The 18,346-nt window shown below is 37.7% G+C and overlaps 2 protein-coding genes across 2 annotated transcripts; one reads left to right on the top strand and one right to left on the bottom strand.

The window, feature by feature from the left end:
- The first annotated feature begins 2,256 nt into the window (after window positions 1–2,256).
- LOC110934579 lies at window positions 2,257–2,848 on the top strand. The gene is made up of 2 exons (XM_022177527.2): window positions 2,257–2,437; window positions 2,499–2,848. The coding sequence occupies exons 1-2, from the start codon at window positions 2,345–2,347 to the stop codon at window positions 2,736–2,738; spliced, it is 333 nt and encodes a 110-aa protein (XP_022033219.1). The 5' UTR covers window positions 2,257–2,344; the 3' UTR covers window positions 2,739–2,848.
- A 383-nt stretch (window positions 2,849–3,231) lies between these two features.
- LOC110933271 lies at window positions 3,232–5,144 on the bottom strand. The gene is made up of 2 exons (XM_022176501.2): window positions 4,799–5,144; window positions 3,232–4,703 (listed from the first exon to the last, which is right to left on the bottom strand). Exons 1-2 carry the CDS (start codon window positions 4,848–4,850, stop codon window positions 3,232–3,234), a joined length of 1,524 nt encoding a protein of 507 aa, XP_022032193.1. The 5' UTR covers window positions 4,851–5,144.
- Window positions 5,145–18,346: the final 13,202 nt, after the last annotated feature.

Here is an 18,346-nt window from a genome sequence, read left to right as displayed (position 1 = left end):
CTATCAAGAGGGTTGTTCACAATACTATTGGAACACTCATTTACACCACTTGTATTTGCATTTGCATTTCCAGAATTAGGATTTATGACTTCATTAATCGTAAGTCTCTGATAAGCAGACAATTGAATGTGATCGAGCATCTTCAAACTCAGCATCTGGTACTGCTCTGTGGACCCATTGAAAACAACAATTGATTCAAACCCTAATGCACAAAAACGAAAACTGCAGTGTATTGTTTTGTTTTGAGAATTATGAAAATTTGAAACTGATACGAATCATAATTACCGGGATAGTGGTGTAACGAACTTCTCGCGATCTGATTATTGAATGAATAGACTAATTTGCCCTCAACTGATTGAATGAATTGTCGGATATACCCTTACGAAAGGGAAATGAATCAGGGACACGTGTACGGCTGTGGTTATAACGTATGTAATGTAGGATTAGGGTATTTATATTCTACACTTCCTCTCTCTCTATTTATATATATATATATATATATATATATATATATATATAGGGTGGGGTTTTAGAGTGAACACATCCTGGCCATTGATATACACACATGTATGGCTAGGATTTCATCATCAAATCCTAAAATACACTAGTGTATTTCATCATCAAATCAAATCCATGATATTGATTTACACAAGTGTATGGCCATGATTAGTTCGTTCAGTTCGCAAATGTCACACCCCAACCGATGGCGGAAACATCGGGATGAGACGAAGTGTGTATAGATTGCTAGAGACGTCATAACACTATGTGACAATATTTAATTTAATTCGAATTTCATTGCAATACTAAATGTCATACAAGATTCAAAAAGGAAATAACAACATTGTCTCATAACAAAACATAACAAATAAAAGATAGATTAATCTAGGTGTGTATCTAGTCCACCCTAAATCTCGTTTCATCTTGGATATCATCTCACTAATTAACCTGCAACATGTATTAAAATAGAGTTTAATGCAAAAGCAAAGGCGAGTATACAAGTTTGTTTACATAGCATAATAGAATAAAAAGGCTCAAATCCAACATGAACATAATAAAATAGTTTCAGCCATGCTAGTTCACGCAGTCCAAGTGATAGCCCAAGTTTCCAATGCGTTAAGTGCCTTTCCCAAAGTTTAACGGGAGGTTATATGTCTCATCCTAACAATACCCCAAAGACTAACGGGGAGGTGCATTACCCCTATAGCGCTACTACTGTTAAGGCGGAACTACACACAGGGATTAAACGTTCACATAGCACAAAATAGTCTCAAGTATCACAAGTTTCATGTTTCATGTTTAAATGGATAGAGCATGTTTCAAATAAGTTTCAAGTGTCACGTGTTTGAATATAGAATACATGTTGCATCCCAAAGTGTAAAAGGGAAAAAAGGATCGAGTATACTCACTGTTTTGCGTAGCGTTTCCATGAAAATGAAACCGTCCGAGAAAACGAATAAGTTCAAATGTAATCATTACCCTAAAAATATAAAATAGCAAAATTCTCAATGACCAATAATATATTTCAAACTATAAGATTACTATATATATATATATATATATATATATATTATGTGTACTGTTAGTAAAACTAATTTTCTAAAATATATATTTTATTCACAAAAACTTACAATTTATAAATTACTAAAAAAAAGATATATGTTCATTCGTATCGAATAGCTCAAACCAGGTGCCCCATTATTTTAAATAAATAACACATAAGTAATGGGAAAGGTTGCATGGTTTGGATCGTTGGGAAGTAGTATGGTGTTGAACACCACCATATTATGTATTTAATATGGGTTTTGATTTTTGTATTCAAGATTTGGGATGTTTTGAAAGAAAAAGGGTTATGAAGGTTTTATTTTAACCGGATAAGATCTTGGATTTCCATTAATCTTATACAGAAGTTATTGCCTATCATCTACTGATATAAGAAAATAAAGAAAAGAGGCATCGACAAAGCGAGGACCGGGATCGATCCTGTGTTCTGTTGCTTTCCATTAATTATATTTGAAAAGCCATTACTATTACTATTTATGAGTTAATTACACAGTTAGTCCCTGTGGTTTACACTAAATAACAATCTAAGGTACTAAGAGTTTAAAATCACGTTTTAGGGTATTAACTTTTAATTTTTTAACAAAGTAAGGTCCTAAGGTTAGTTGGCTGTTAAATGCTAACCCTGACACCCTCACGTGCAATAAACGTGAGGGTAAAAATGTCATTTAATCCTAATGAACTGCTTTCCCTCCCAATTTATAACCCTAAATCTAACATGCTCTTCCCCCTTTCCTCATCTGTGAACAGAGACATCGAAGATACATACTAAACCCTAACAGCCGTCATGGTGATGTGCAAGTGTGGTAGAGCAGCATTGATGAAGACATCGAAGACCTCCAAAAACCCTGAACGGAGATTTTATACATGCCCACAAATGGTAAGTATTTGAATCCCCTTATCACCTAATTCGTGTGTTTACTGAAATTTTTTATTTTCAGAGATCAAAATGTAAGTTCTTTGTGTGGATTGATCCTCCTGTGAACTCTCCTCCATCCCCAGAGTTAGGGTTTCATAAAGCCCCAAATCACAGTTCGAGCATTGAAGTCAGATTTGAAGAATTGAAGCATGAAATTAGAAGAAAGGATGCTGCATTAGTGATGAGTTGGTGTATACTTGTTGGCCTTTTAGTGTTAATCCTTGTAGTTGTTTTGATCAGTCTTCTCTTGAAGCCTTCATAATGTTATTCCAGTAATGATTCATAATGTTAGTCCAGTAATGAAATGTGAAGGCTGTGTTTTGTTTGTAATAAAGTGTGTTTTGTTTGTAATAAAGTGTGTTTTGTTTATAATGAAGTTGTTTATAATGAAGTTGTGTTTTGTTTGTGTTGACCATAATATGGCTTTAAAACCTGACAAGGCAAATTGACCATAATATGTCTTTAAAACCTGACAAGTAAACCTGACAAGTAAACCTGACAAGGCAAATTGACCAAACTGATAAAACCAAAGTCTTACAAAACTGAACATAAGATAAAACTGAACATAAGATAAAACTGAACATAAGATAAAACTGAACATATCCCAAACTGGTAACAACAGTTTTACAAAAACCATATCCCAAACTGTTTGATAACATATCCCAAACATCCTAATAACATAAAAAAGGATAACCAGAAGTTTTAGCAGCCTAATAACATAAAAAAGCATCAAAAAGCATAACCAAACATCCTATTTAACTAGATTGAGCAGCAGTTGAGCCTTGTCCGGTGCACCTTCTTTTATTGTGACCTTTTCCTCCACAGCTTCCACATGTCACTGTCTTCCATTTCCTACTCAACTTGCCATCTTTAACCATGCTATCTTTTGTTAACCTACCACCATCTTTCTGACTTTCATTTGGGCCATCTTTTTGACTTTCACTTGGGCCTTCTTTTTCTTGGGCCATTTCAAAATCAGGAATTCTCCCTTTGCAATGGGCCCTTATCCTTTCCTGATCATTCCTATAGAAAAAAATCTCCCTTCTTGTTTCAATTGCATGTCTTCTGATGAGGGTCTTCACCTGTGAATTATCACCAAATGTTTGACCTACATAAAATGCACATTTTTCCTTACTAGCTTCTTGTTGTTTCCTAATCCTCCTAAATGCTTTTTTCCTATGCTTTTCAATGGTAAGTTCTCCTTCAGATTCAGATGTGCCAAGGGAATCATTGCTAAGATATTCTTCTTCTAAGGGATCATGTTCAGTATCATCCACACTTGTTTCAGTAGCATTATCAGTTTCTTTTTCATTGTTCATCTGATGCTTAGCCTGGAACTTGTCATTAAACTGACTCATATCAACTTCTACCTCAAACACCTCATTTTCCTCATCGACAATGTCCTCATCACCACTATCCTCATTATCATGTTCAACCCTTTCACTCTGTTTAGCCTTTTCAGTCTCCTTACCATTTTCATTCTCATTACCCTTTTCAGTCTCATTACCCTTTTCATTCTCATTACCCTTTTCCTTCTGTTCAGCTGGCCTTACATAAGGTTTTAAAACATCACCAAGTGTGTTGTGATCACTAAACAGCTCATTAAAAGAAGCATCAACAACAGTCTGTCTTAGGATATTCTCAACATCTTCATTACTAAACTTCTCAGTCCTATTTTCAACATCATTGATATCAAAGTCTACATTCACTGTTACCTCTTCATCTACTTGTGCATTCTTTGGTTCATCTACATTACCAGCATTGACTGTCACATCTTCATCTACTTGTGCATTCTTAGGGTCATCTACATTACCAGCATTGACTGTCACATCTTCATCTACTTGTGCATTCTTAGGGTCATCTACTTTACCATTATTGACTGTCACATCTTCAGTTGCAATGCCTAAACCATGCTCTACATAAAGACTTATAACTTTGGAACCTTGTAGCACATATTCACTCATGACTCGTACATCATCATCAGTGCTTAAAGACATAAGACCACTATGTATCTCACTACCAGGAACCACAAAATAAAAATGATGAACTTTATCTTCTGAAAACCCTAACAACCTCATAGCATCGTTGACATCATGGATACAAAACATGTCCGTATCCATGAAATCAACATAGATTACCTTACCAGTTATGTAGCAAAGATTTTGATTTTTGATTCCAAATTGCCCATTGTAGTGTATCTTCAGAGAAAATAATCCTGTTTGTGTACCTGAAATCAACATTGATCATCTTTTAGAACAAGAAAATTATGCAAAATCCATTGCCTTTAGCATCCAATAAAGCATTATTGAGTAGGCGACTTACCGTATTTGCCAACGTAGTCAAATGGTTCATCTTCTTGTCTCAAAAGATCCATCGCTCAACGCTAAAACCCTAGAAATCAGGGTTTACTCGATTTGGGTTTACAGAGTATATGGGGTGAAGATGAATAGACTGATGTTGAATGAAACAGAGTTTAATTAAAGCAGGAGACCTTCATTTAAATGACATATTTACCCTCACGTTTATGGCACGTGAGGGTGTCAGGGTTAGCATTTAACAGCAACTTAACGTTAATACCTTACTTTGTTAAAAAATTAAAAGTTAGTACCCTAAAACGTGATTTTAAACTCTTAGTACCTTAGATTGTTATTTAGTGTAAACCACAGGGACTAACTGTGTAATTAACTCTACTATTTATTTATTAAAACTCAATTTGACATTTGAGAAATACCTTTTCAGAAAGAAAAAAAAAGATTACTAAATAAAATAAAACGTCACCGTAGTAAAGAATAAATTATTACCATCATTTTTATTTGTGGGTTACAACTATACAATTATAATAATAATATTTCGTTATTATTTTATTTATCATTATTAAGCACTTGATACTTAAAACTCAAAGATCTCATTTTCACAATGCAGAGCATGTGTTGTTTATTTTGAAAACACGAGTGACATTACAATAACAAGTGAGTTGTTCTAATACCCACTGTAGTTTATTATGACTATAAAAAAAGTAGCAAATGAATTACCATATCTATGGATTCGACAGAATACCAAATCGATGGGATGATACGTAAACAGTTTGTTAAAAAAATTCATGACTTTAATCGATTGAATCATGTATGATGTTGAGTGAAAGGTGCAAAACAACAGGAGATTGAATAAAAAAAATAAAAAAAAAACAATATGGACAAGAAAGTATACCGAACACAGTGGGCGACTCGGGTTTCCGACGTAGACTCCGGTGAGGTTCGTGATTCCGGCGACGTCCTCGGCGAACGAAACATGGCCAAACAGTTTCGTCGTGTTCTCCGGTGTGTTTTGGTTTCACGGCGAACTTCGAATCAAGGCGTGATGGTCCCGTTGTGATCTCCGGCGGCTTGCAAGTCCAGCCGACGAGGTTTCGATTGCTTGCGGTGAGGCTGGAAAGTGGTAAAACGGATCGTAAAAATTCTGGCGAGAGCTCCGGTTCTGTCTGTCTCGTTGCAGGTTACACAGAGGTGAAGTGAGGGTGTCGAGATGTGAGCGCGAATGTGACAACCCGAACTTTCGACGCCAATGACGTTAATCTGTGCCGTTATAATTCCACTAAACTTAAACGTAACGTGTAATAACTTTGTTAATTAGCTTACACCTATGTTTTGGGCCGCCCTTATCTTTAACTCTAAACACGTCAATAAATCTGAGTGGATCACGTTTATGCATGGGCTTAGTAAAGCCCAAACGAGGTTAAAGTGGGCCTATATATATATGTCGATTGAATGTCTGGGCCGTCCCAAAACATGTACAGCCTGTGGAAGTTCTGGATTGTGTTGACAACCCAAGTGGATGGGCTTAAGCCCACTTCGGTTAGCTTGTTTGACCGCCCCTAAACCTTTATCATTTACAATACGTATTAGATTCCTGTTTAACATATAACTCAAATAAAACCCTAAAACATTACTCCTCTATGTTCCGTGTACGGTGGTAGAACACCCTTCCCCAAGTCATCCCATATTCTGTTAGTGCTTGCTTTATTGATTGTTTATCGGACCAAACCCAAACCGAGCCCACCTCCCATCCCCTTTAATTACGTAAATTATACATAAGGCTTCACAACTCTTTGCAAACCCCTACTTCTCTTTTTCAAGACCACGCACAGCAAAAGAAACCCCACATCTCTTTGGGTCGACGGCAGACGACACCCCCCCCTCTCGTAAAGCTTTCCTGCGGATTCATTGTTTTCCTCGGTTAGTATAACACCCCCCCTAGTTGTGTCGGTTCATGATTGTTGTGGTAGTTGTTGAATTCATATTTTATAATATATGTTAGTATGTTAGCAAGGAGTTATTAATGGTTGATTTTGATTGGATAAGGCTTGAGGCACCGAAGGAATTATGTGAGCATGACTGTTGTTGAATTCGTATTATATAATATATATAGTAATAATTGCATCGGTTTGCGTCTGAACAATGGCAACATATTAGTCAATAATATGAGTACTATTAAGATGATGTGGGGAATTATGGTTGGGCCGATTGTAGGTGGTGTGCATGATAGTTAGGATATTAAGTTAGCAGCATGATGATTCCTGTATGTGTAGATTGATTAACAGAAGTATATGATATGTTGACTATTGATTTGATAATGATCATGTGATGTAAGGTGGACATCTTAGTCAATGTTGATTCAAATAAGGTTAAAAGGTCCAATAGAATTTAAGGTTAATGGTTTGATAAAATTGAATAGCCATGACAATCAAAAATGGCGGCCATATGATCATTGATGTTGCCGATGACAGTTCCACTAATATGTGAATTTAATTAAGGTGAATTGAGTTTATGATAGTTCAGTAATAATTCGGTCCAATAATATTAAGACTAGTATTATGGTTGTCGGCCACTATATGATAAATTAGATGCTAACATAATATATGGTGACTATTGGTCTATATTATATAATGGTAGGGTCATGCGGCAATTGTCTGATGTGGTGCATCTCAATGGTTTGGTATTGTGTTATGACTTTAAGTGGTAGCATGTTAGGCACAGTATGATCATAATCATGAATTGGTAATTTGTTATTTGATTTTGAATTGTTCTAATCTAGTAAGGAAGCCTGATGGATTTTAATTAACGGGCCGCACACAAATAGTTAGGAATTGGGCCGCATAAGGTATGGTCTTGATAAATGGCATCATGGATTAAATAATAAGAGTGGGCCACATAGTAAACGTTATATATGTTCCGGACTTTACTGTACACGTGATTTGGGCCTTAGGTTTGCCGGGTCATAACAGTTCACCGGGCCCGAGTTGTTGGGCCATACACTTGTAAACGAACCACATGATTAACTGGGCCTCATGTTTTGGGGACGTACATGGTTGATGTGTTATTATGCAATATACTTAGAAATGCCAATACTTGTATACGTGTGCACTATGTGATGAATAAACGTGGAATATTACATGTTGTGTTCGTATGCAAACTGATTGTCGTGTGTAACTATCCTAGGGCTTGGTTGATCACATTGTTAAACGGGTAATTAATTCTACCGAGCAAATCAAAGGTGAGTTCATCTCTCTTGAGCATGCGTCCCGGTGGTTGGGACAGTCAGTGGGTATCCCGATGAGGGATAAGTCTTTTGGGTAAAACGGGAATGTTGGATAATATACTCTTCCTATCACCTTTAAAGTCCCTCCGTGTTGTTTGGTTACCAGGAAGGTAACATGGTATTAGTTAGTAGCGCTACTTAGGTTTGGCAACCTCACCCCGTTCCTGGGAGGACGGGTGTTGAACTAATGACCTAGTCATGACCAATGCTTTGATAGGAGCATTGGAGAAAGGGCAAAACAATCAGAAGCCGTCTTGTATTGGGGTATTATCAACATTGTTTTCAACATTACTTTCGGAATTAACTTCAATGGATTAACTAAACACTTGGTAACCAACGTTTTCGTAAAACTATGGACTCACCAGCGTTGTCTGATACACTTGTTGCATGCTCGCAGGTCGTTAGGTATCTTGGATTTGGGGAACTTGCTGTCTGGAGTAGCTGGAGTGGTCATGGGTCGACTGGGAGGATTTATGCGATTGATTTCATGAAACTATACTTGGGTTTTGAAACAGTTTAATTTCGTTTACAATTTGCTTCCGCTGAACTTATTGATTTTCGTTTAAACTTGTTGAAGATGTTTTTTATTAATAATGGGGATTTTATTTATAACTTGTATGGGTTCAATGTAATTGGTGGCTCGTTATTGGTATGTCACACGCCTAACAGGGACACTCCCTATGTGGTAGTTTGGGGGTGTGACAGTTTGGTATCAGAGCCATTGGTTATAGTGAACTTGGTTTTAAAGCGTTTTCATAAAACCAGACTATAACCGAACAGCACCGAAATCGACCATGACACTCAGCTCCAGACTGCAAGGTTCGTTTCTCATTTACGATTGCATAGCATATTTAGTGTACACTTATGTATAACATTACACGTGACTGCACACTTGGCACAACAGTATGAGCCCTTATGTTATCGACCCCTGTTATGTGATCTATTAGTGTGACACTACCCTTCGACTATTGTGATTCTTGATCCCATAAAACCCCTCGCTTGCTATTTGAATGCGGGGAACCTTTTAGCGCAAGTTAAGAGGCACTGAGATAAGCATGCAAATCGCCTTATTATTATGGGTGCACACATAATAATAACGCGAGGTGCATGCAAGTCCCAGTGAGGCTTAACGAGCGTGGGAAGGGTTCTGCCCTATCGTGTGTAAACTTGGTAGTTTGTAGATTTCAATGTGATACTCGACTTTTACCTCATTTCGACCCTTAAGATTGTTCCCTTCTCTTATATAGAACCATGAGTGGACGTGGAGGAGGCCGAGGTGGTGGACGTGGTCACATTGCTATGACCCAGGCCGAATTAACCGACTTGATCAACACTCGTGTAGCTGAAGCCCTAGCGGCTTACCAGGCTGGTACGATGTGTGCCAATTACTTTATATCCTTGTGTCGTATACTCGAATCTTACCTGTGCGTCTTACTTCCTTCGTTTTAGGTCAACCTGCGAATCAAAACCATCCACCTGCTTGTACGTACAAGATGTTCATGGATTGTAAGCCACAGACCTTCAGTGGGACTGAAGGGGCTGTGGGACTCTTACGTTGGTTCGAGAAGGTTGAATCAGTATTTGCTATGTGCAACTGTCCCGTGGGGGACTGTGTGAAGTATGCTACAGGCACTTTGGAGGATGGTGCCTTAACCTGGTGGAATGCCCAAGTGCAAATGTTGGGTATTGAGATGGCGAATGCCACTACCTGGGATGATTTCAAGGAGTTGATGCGAGAGGAGTATTGTCCTCGTGATGAGATTCAGAAACTGGAGAACGAGTTCTACAATCTGAAAATGGAGGGATCTGAGATTGAAGCATACACTAGGAGGTCTAATGATTTAGCAACTTTGTGCCCTAACATGTCTCGACCCCCACCCCGGCGGATTGAGTTGTATCTCAAGGGTTTAGCACCAGCTGTTAAGGGGTACGTTACTGCTGCAAACTTAGACAATCTGCCCCGTATCGTCCGTCTGGCACATAAGATTACTGACCAAGAGGTCGAACGTGGCAACTTGCCGCCACGTGTTTCTGCTACTACCTCGACTGCTACAGCTACCACACCTGCTAGTGACCACAAGCGAAAATGGAACGATACTGACAAAGCAAACAGTGCCAGCCAATCTCAGAAAAAGGCAGACAACAACATCCACCGTGGTTTCAGCCAGTCGTCTTCTGTGAACCAGAATCAGAGCAACAATTCAAATCAGGGTTCTTACGCGGGAAAGTTACCTAAGTGTGATAAGTGTATGTTTCACCATCGTGGGCCGTGCACCCGGGTATGTCATAGGTGCAACAAGGTGGGTCATATGGCTAAAGATTGCAGGGTCTGGCTTCCAAAGCAGCCGCAGCAGCAGCCACAGCAACAGGAGAGGCAACAGTCTCAACAGAACCAGGGAAATCAAAAGGGGTGCTTTCAGTGTGGTGATGAGGGTCATTTTAAGAGAGATTGCCCTCAGCTTAATCAGAATGCTGGCAACAACAACAATGCTGGGAGCGGCAACAATGGGAACAATGGTGGGAACGGAGCACGTGGAAGAGTATTTACTATCGGCGCTGGGGGAGACTCGCAGTGATGGCCATGTTGAGACCGGTACGTCTTCTTTGAATGATCTTTTTCTGCTTCTGTTTTATTTGGCTCTTGTTTCGATTGGAGTTTCGTGCCTTAGGGTTCAGTCGTCAGTTAGGACTGACTCCCACCTTTCTTGTAAATAAGCATGTAGTAGAATTAACTGATAGTAAATCGATAGAAGCTTCTCATGTTCTTTTTGGTTGTAAACTTGATCTCGTGGGTCAAGTGTTCGACATTGACCTACTTCCCAATACTCTTGTAAGTTTTGACGTGGTCATTGGCATGGGCTTGGTTATTTATGTATTAAGCATAAGTTCTCTGCAAAAAGAAAATCGTGCGTATCCCTCTCCCTAGTGGGGAATCCTTATCAGTTCAAGATCATCGCATTGTTGGCCTCGTCTTAGTCATGAAAGCCCAGAAGTGTTTACGGAAGGGCTACTCTGCTATACTAGCTCTTGTCACCGATCCGCCACTTTAAGAAAGGAAGATAGAGTATCTTCCAGTTATTCGTGAATTTTCTGACGTGTCTTCTGAGGAGTTATCTGGTTTACTTCCACATTGTTAGGTGGAATTTCAGAATTGACCTTATGCAAATCCTGATTTCCTTCTGGGATACAGCAATCCCTTGGATTCGCTGGATACTATCACAGATTCATCACGGGATTTTCGAAGATTGTGTAGCCTTAACCTCGTTAGCACTGCGGGGAGCGGTGAACTCTTGGGAATCAAATTAGGAGGACGTCTTCTCAGCTTTCTCAGCTTAGGGAAACGGTGTAGGCGAAGCGCATGGGCCTCGATATCCTATTCACCTGAGTTTTGATAGGATGCATTGAAACCTGAAGACCATATGTGGGTGACCGGGCCTGAAGGCCCAGATATCCACGCATGGGAACGAAGTTTGACATGTGGGAAAGTCAAGGTAGGATATTAGCAACCAGAAACACATATATGGAAATGAGAACCTAGTCACAGATCCAGGATTTGTACTTGAACCCCTTGGGAAGCTGTTAAGCTTAAGAAATAGTGGAAATTCGCGGTGGGAGAACGCAAAGATCAGGTGAAGCTCTGTTGTCCCCGATTGTTCAAACGGTGGGACTAACTTTCAATATCATTGGCAAATTTCGGAACGAAATTCCTTTCAAGTTGGGGATGATGTGGCACCCAACTGACCTCGCAAACCTGTTTTACAATTTGGTTAACGTGGTGTCTGTGCGATTATCTGGATGCTTAGTGATTGCGCGTAATGTTTGATTATTATTTGTGATTATTATTTGTGTAGTATTACATATAGTTTAACTAGAGTCTTTATCGCTTCACTCTTCTGTGCTTACTTATCAAATTTCGGGACGAAATTTCTTTCAAGTTGGGGATGATGTGACAACCCGAACTTTCGACGCCAATGACGTTAATCTGTGCCGTTATAATTCCGCTAAACTTAAACGTAACGTGTAATAACTTTGTTAATTAGCTTACACCTATGTTTTGGGCCGCCCTTATCTTTAACTCTAAACACGTCAATAAATCTGAGTGGATCACGTTTATGCATGGGCTTAGTAAAGCCCAAACGAGGTTAAAGTGGGCCTATATATATATGTCGATTGAATGTCTGGGCCGTCCCAAAACATGTGCAGCCTGTGGAAGTTCTGGATTGTGTTGACAACCCAAGTGGATGGGCTTAAGCCCACTTCGGTTAGCTTGTTTGACCGCCCCTAAACCTTTATCATTTACAATACGTATTAGATTCCTGTTTAACATATAACTCAAATAAAACCCTAAAACATTACTCCTCTATGTTCCGTGTACGGTGGTAGAACACCCTTCCCCAAGTCATCCCATATTCTGTTAGTGCTTGCTTTATTGATTGTTTATCGGACCAAACCCAAACCGAGCCCACCTCCCATCCCCTTTAATTACGTAAATTATACATAAGGCTTCACAACTCTTTGCAAACCCCTACTTCTCTTTTTCAAGACCACGCACAGCAAAAGAAACCCCACATCTCTTTGGGTCGACGGCAGACGACACCCCCCCCCCTCTCGTAAAGCTTTCCTGCGGATTCATTGTTTTCCTCGGTTAGTATAACACCCCCCCCCTAGTTGTGTCGGTTCATGATTGTTGTGGTAGTTGTTGAATTCATATTTTATAATATATGTTAGTATGTTAGCAAGGAGTTATTAATGGTTGATTTTGATTGGATAAGGCTTGAGGCACCGAAGGAATTATGTGAGCATGACTGTTGTTGAATTCGTATTATATAATATATATAGTAATAATTGCATCGGTTTGCGTCTGAACAATGGCAACATATTAGTCAATAATATGAGTACTATTAAGATGATGTGGGGAATTATGGTTGGGCCGATTGTAGGTGGTGTGCATGATAGTTAGGATATTAAGTTAGCAGCATGATGATTCCTGTATGTGTAGATTGATTAACAGAAGTATATGATATGTTGACTATTGATTTGATAATGATCATGTGATGTAAGGTGGACATCTTAGTCAATGTTGATTCAAATAAGGTTAAAAGGTCCAATAGAATTTAAGGTTAATGGTTTGATAAAATTGAATAGCCATGACAATCAAAAATGGCGGCCATATGATCATTGATGTTGCCGATGACAGTTCCACTAATATGTGAATTTAATTAAGGTGAATTGAGTTTATGATAGTTCAGTAATAATTCGGTCCAATAATATTAAGACTAGTATTATGGTTGTCGGCCACTATATGATAAATTAGATGCTAACATAATATATGGTGACTATTGGTCTATATTATATAATGGTAGGGTCATGCGGCAATTGTCTGATGTGGTGCATCTCAATGGTTTGGTATTGTGTTATGACTTTAAGTGGTAGCATGTTAGGCACAGTATGATCATAATCATGAATTGGTAATTTGTTATTTGATTTTGAATTGTTCTAATCTAGTAAGGAAGCCTGATGGATTTTAATTAACGGGCCGCACACAAATAGTTAGGAATTGGGCCGCATAAGGTATGGTCTTGATAAATGGCATCATGGATTAAATAATAAGAGTGGGCCACATAGTAAACGTTATATATGTTCCGGACTTTACTGTACACGTGATTTGGGCCTTAGGTTTGCCGGGTCATAACAGTTCACCGGGCCCGAGTTGTTGGGCCATACACTTGTAAACGAACCACATGATTAACTGGGCCTCATGTTTTGGGGACGTACATGGTTGATGTGTTATTATGCAATATACTTAGAAATGCCAATACTTGTATACGTGTGCACTATGTGATGAATAAACGTGGAATATTACATGTTGTGTTCGTATGCAAACTGATTGTCGTGTGTAACTATCCTAGGGCTTGGTTGATCACATTGTTAAACGGGTAATTAATTCTACCGAGCAAATCAAAGGTGAGTTCATCTCTCTTGAGCATGCGTCCCGGTGGTTGGGACAGTCAGTGGGTATCCCGATGAGGGATAAGTCTTTTGGGTAAAACGGGAATGTTGGATAATATACTCTTCCTATCACCTTTAAAGTCCCTCCGTGTTGTTTGGTTACCAGGAAGGTAACATGGTATTAGTTAGTAGCGCTACTTAGGTTTGGCAACCTCACCCCGTTCCTGGGAGGACGGGTGTTGAACTAATGACCTAGTCATGACCAATGCTTTGATAGGAGCATTGGAGAAAGGGCAAAATAATCAGAAGCCGTCTTGTATTGGGGTATTATCAACATTGTTTTCAACATTACTTTCGGAATTAACTTCAATGGATTAACTAAACACTTGGTAACCAACGTTTTCGTAAAACTATGGACTCACCAGCGTTGTCTGATACACTTGTTGCATGCTCGCAGGTCGTTAGGTATCTTGGATTTGGGGGAACTTGCTGTCTGGAGTAGCTGGAGTGGTCATGGGTCGACTGGGAGGATTTATGCGATTGATTTCATGAAACTATACTTGGGTTTTGAAACAGTTTAATTTCGTTTACAATTTGCTTCCGCTGAACTTATTGATTTTCGTTTAAACTTGTTGAAGATGTTTTTTATTAATAATGGGGATTTTATTTATAACTTGTATGGGTTCAATGTAATTGGTGGCTCGTTATTGGTATGTCACACGCCTAACAGGGACACTCCCTATGTGGTAGTTTGGGGGTGTGACAGCGAATGATACGAAGAGGTGTAGAGAGTGTATGAGGGTGTAGGAACAATGATGATGGTTATAAGACTTAATACCGAGTAGTTGTGACTACATGGAAAAAATCAAAAGTCATTAACTAGGTGGTTAAGCGGGTTATTGATTTGGTGAATGGTTACGGAACCGAAGAGTTGAAAATGATGTATGAAGTTAGTTAATTTTATGGAAATATAACATCACTGTTATTATTATTTAGATAGCAATTGGCTATATTAAAATAAATAAAAATTATGTAAGAATGCTAACTAACGTAACTTTAAAAAAAACCATATAAACTCTAAATTAACTTAACTATCTTTAATAATTTCTAAAGTATTTTCGGTATTTGAATAATAATTTCACGTTTTATTTGTTACGGTTCGGACCTATTTTTAGAAACAAGTCGGATTTTGGGAAGCCCATTTTGACGGATGTTACATTCTCCCCTCTTTTTGAAAATTTCGTCCCGAAATTTATTCAAGAGGAAGACTTGAAAAGGATTTAGGCAAAAGGTGATTGTTTATAATTGAGATTTAGAAGTTTGAAACGTTTAAAAAGTATGGAATTTTGAAGAACAAATGAATGGTTTGTATAAGTTCATTTGACTAATATGGCTTGAGGCATTTACGCATAAGTAAAAAAATGTGTGTGTACGTGTATAAGCAAAGTGGGCTTAAGTAAGTTTTGAATAATTCAAAATCGAGATCTATAAAAAAAATGTGTTGTATTAAGAAGGAAAATTTTGTACAAAACAGTTTGTATTTTGTTGGAAACTGGGGTAGTTTACAGGGAAAGTTTTAAGGATAGTATAAAAAAAAATCACACTTTCGTAAAAATTGTTTACTGAGAAGAACGAAAAGGTTTGGTATTTTAAATAAAGGGTTAACGGTCTACTAAGTACGTTGACACAAGAATAAAGAATAGAAAGACAGTTTTAAAGGTAATGAGATAAGTTAGCATTTGAATGTTTAAACAAGCTCGATTGTGAACGAGGTTTGTATGAAAGAAAAGGATAATGGAAAATAATACGAGTATGGAAGTGAACGATTGACTCTTAATGAATGCAAGTATATGAATGATATAAGTATCGGATAGACGAAAGTAGTGTGTTAAGAATGAAGTCTCGTCGTGGATAATCGGATATAATGCGTTTGTGAGTTGTCTAAAGTTGTATGAGGTCTAAATAGGTCTGCAAAACACTGAGTTTCTCATGACACGTTTTACGAAGGTTTGGTAACATGGTGAAAATACTTATATATAGGATGTACCAGCGGCGTATCCACCATGTTTTGACCACGTTACGTCCGTTTCGTATTCGGTGTCATGTTACGTTATGTGTCTTACCATACACAGTAGTACACTCTATGGTTTCTCATACGCCCATCACTATAATCCCGTGTGCACCCGCGATTATATTGACCGTCGCATGATCCGCATAGCTTGTACCAGTTACGTATGACTCAAGGTATACATAAATTTTGAAAACAAAATGCGTGAGTATAGAAATGTAGCATATAAGCATGTTTACGTTCCAAATAGTATAAGTCCAACGTAAGCGAATCCTTCAGGTTTCGCCCGTGTACATGTGCGAATGTATAATTTTTTTTTTTTTTGAGTAAAAAGCATGAGCATAGTATAAGTTTAAATTTGAACACGCACGTGAGCATAAACACAAAACGCATGCCAGGAGTATGAGTAAAAGTATAAGCATAACGTGTATTAAAATGAGCATAAATGTGAGCACAATTTGAGCACAAACGAATGACGTGAGTATAGACACAATTCGTATAAATGAGAGTACAAACAAAAGTACGAGTACAACAGAAATCTTATAAACGCGAGTATAAATGCGAGTACGACTATAACGTAAATCGTATAAACGGGAGTATAAATGCGAGTACGAGTATAACATAAATCGTATAAATGAGAGTATAAACACAAGATGCATGAGTATGGATGTAAATGTGAAAATTACGTGTAAAACATGAATGTTTAAGTATGAATGAAATATATGTGTATGATTATAAGTGTAAGCAAAGTTGTACAAGTGCAAATGAAAACATAAAATGTCTGAATCATGAATATGAGTGTAGTATAAACATCAATGTAGGTACAACGCAATGTATAATTGTGAGTGTATGTATGAACGTAAAACGTATGGATTTTGAATCATGAGTATAACAATATGCGCAAGTGTGAACATAAGTGAAGGCATATAATGTATAATTATGGATGTAGGAAATAATGATTTTATTTACAGTATAAATCGAAATGCACGAGTTTATGCGCGTAAAAGATTAAAAGTTTTGAGTATGAAAGAAAAAGGGGACGAGTGACACGCGTGAGATCTGTGTGCGATATTGTCTAAAACGTGTAAAATGGTATGCATAAATAGGTGTTTGCGCAAAACGTGGGGTTAAAATAGATTGAATTGTCACGAAATATAGACTCTAGTTTGTGAATGTAAAGAGAGTATAAAACATCTATTGGTTATGTGGAAAGTACTTTGTAAAGGAATGGAAATGCTACTGCGGTTTTAAAAGAGTTTACATAAGTTGAAAATTTGTCGGTTCTTATGAAGTTTCCTTGCCCACATGTTTTGAATTTAATTGTTGTATCGAGTGGGGTTTTGAAAAAAAAAATTCTAGAGATTAATAAGTTTGCATCGTTTTAAGTGACTTTGTGTTAGAAAATTTTGAAACTTACAGCTTCTTGTAAAAAAAAATTGATCCTTAGAAAAAGGAATTTGGTACATGAACTTAGTGATTGTTGAAAAATGTTTCATTGGTTTTGAAAAGGAATTTTAGTAGATGATTAAATAATATTGGTAATATTTTATAGGTGTGTGCGAACAAGTTGATTTGATTCTCAATTGAGAATAACAATCTCTAGTTTAATGGCGTGAGAGGAGCGTGTTTCAATGTTTACGTTGATTGGTGAATTTGTGGGCAACGGATTTATTAAACCGATTAGGCTGACAAGTAGCATTTCGTGAAATTTTTGAAATCGAGGAACACACGTTTAGGGTAACATTTAAAATTTTTTTGTGTGTGCGAGTGATGTGAAATAGATTATAGAATAAAAGGTACGTTTAAATAAATGAAGCATTTTGAAATACATGATAAATGATTTAGGTATAAACATGATCGTATTTACATAAAATAATCTATTAAAAGAAAGCATTGGTAACGATCACCTAGGTAAGGGAATCACCCCTAATCCGTTGGTGAGGTCGTTGTAAGATGAGAAAGGAAGCGGAGTTAATCGTCAAGGTAAGGAAATCACTCCTATCTTGATGATATGTCTTCACTCGTCGTTACGAAAGTGTAATTAAAATTAAGTGAAATTATGCATGCTAATGATGTATAATCGTATGATGTATGCGCAAAAGTGAAATCTTAAAAATGGTTCAAAATTGACAAGAAAGAGTTTCATCATAAAAGATTGAAGATAATAAAGCGTACATCTGATAAAAAGAAACTTGGATGGTCCCAAAACGGAACGTTGACTAACCAAAGTGGTCGAAAGGTCCTTTGAATCTGAGAGC

This window comes from Helianthus annuus, chromosome 4 (genome assembly GCF_002127325.2).
Source record: "Helianthus annuus cultivar XRQ/B chromosome 4, HanXRQr2.0-SUNRISE, whole genome shotgun sequence".
Lineage (NCBI taxonomy): Eukaryota > Viridiplantae > Streptophyta > Magnoliopsida > Asterales > Asteraceae > Helianthus > Helianthus annuus.
Note: the sequence above shows the minus strand (reverse complement) of the source record. Positions and strands in the feature narration are given on the sequence as shown.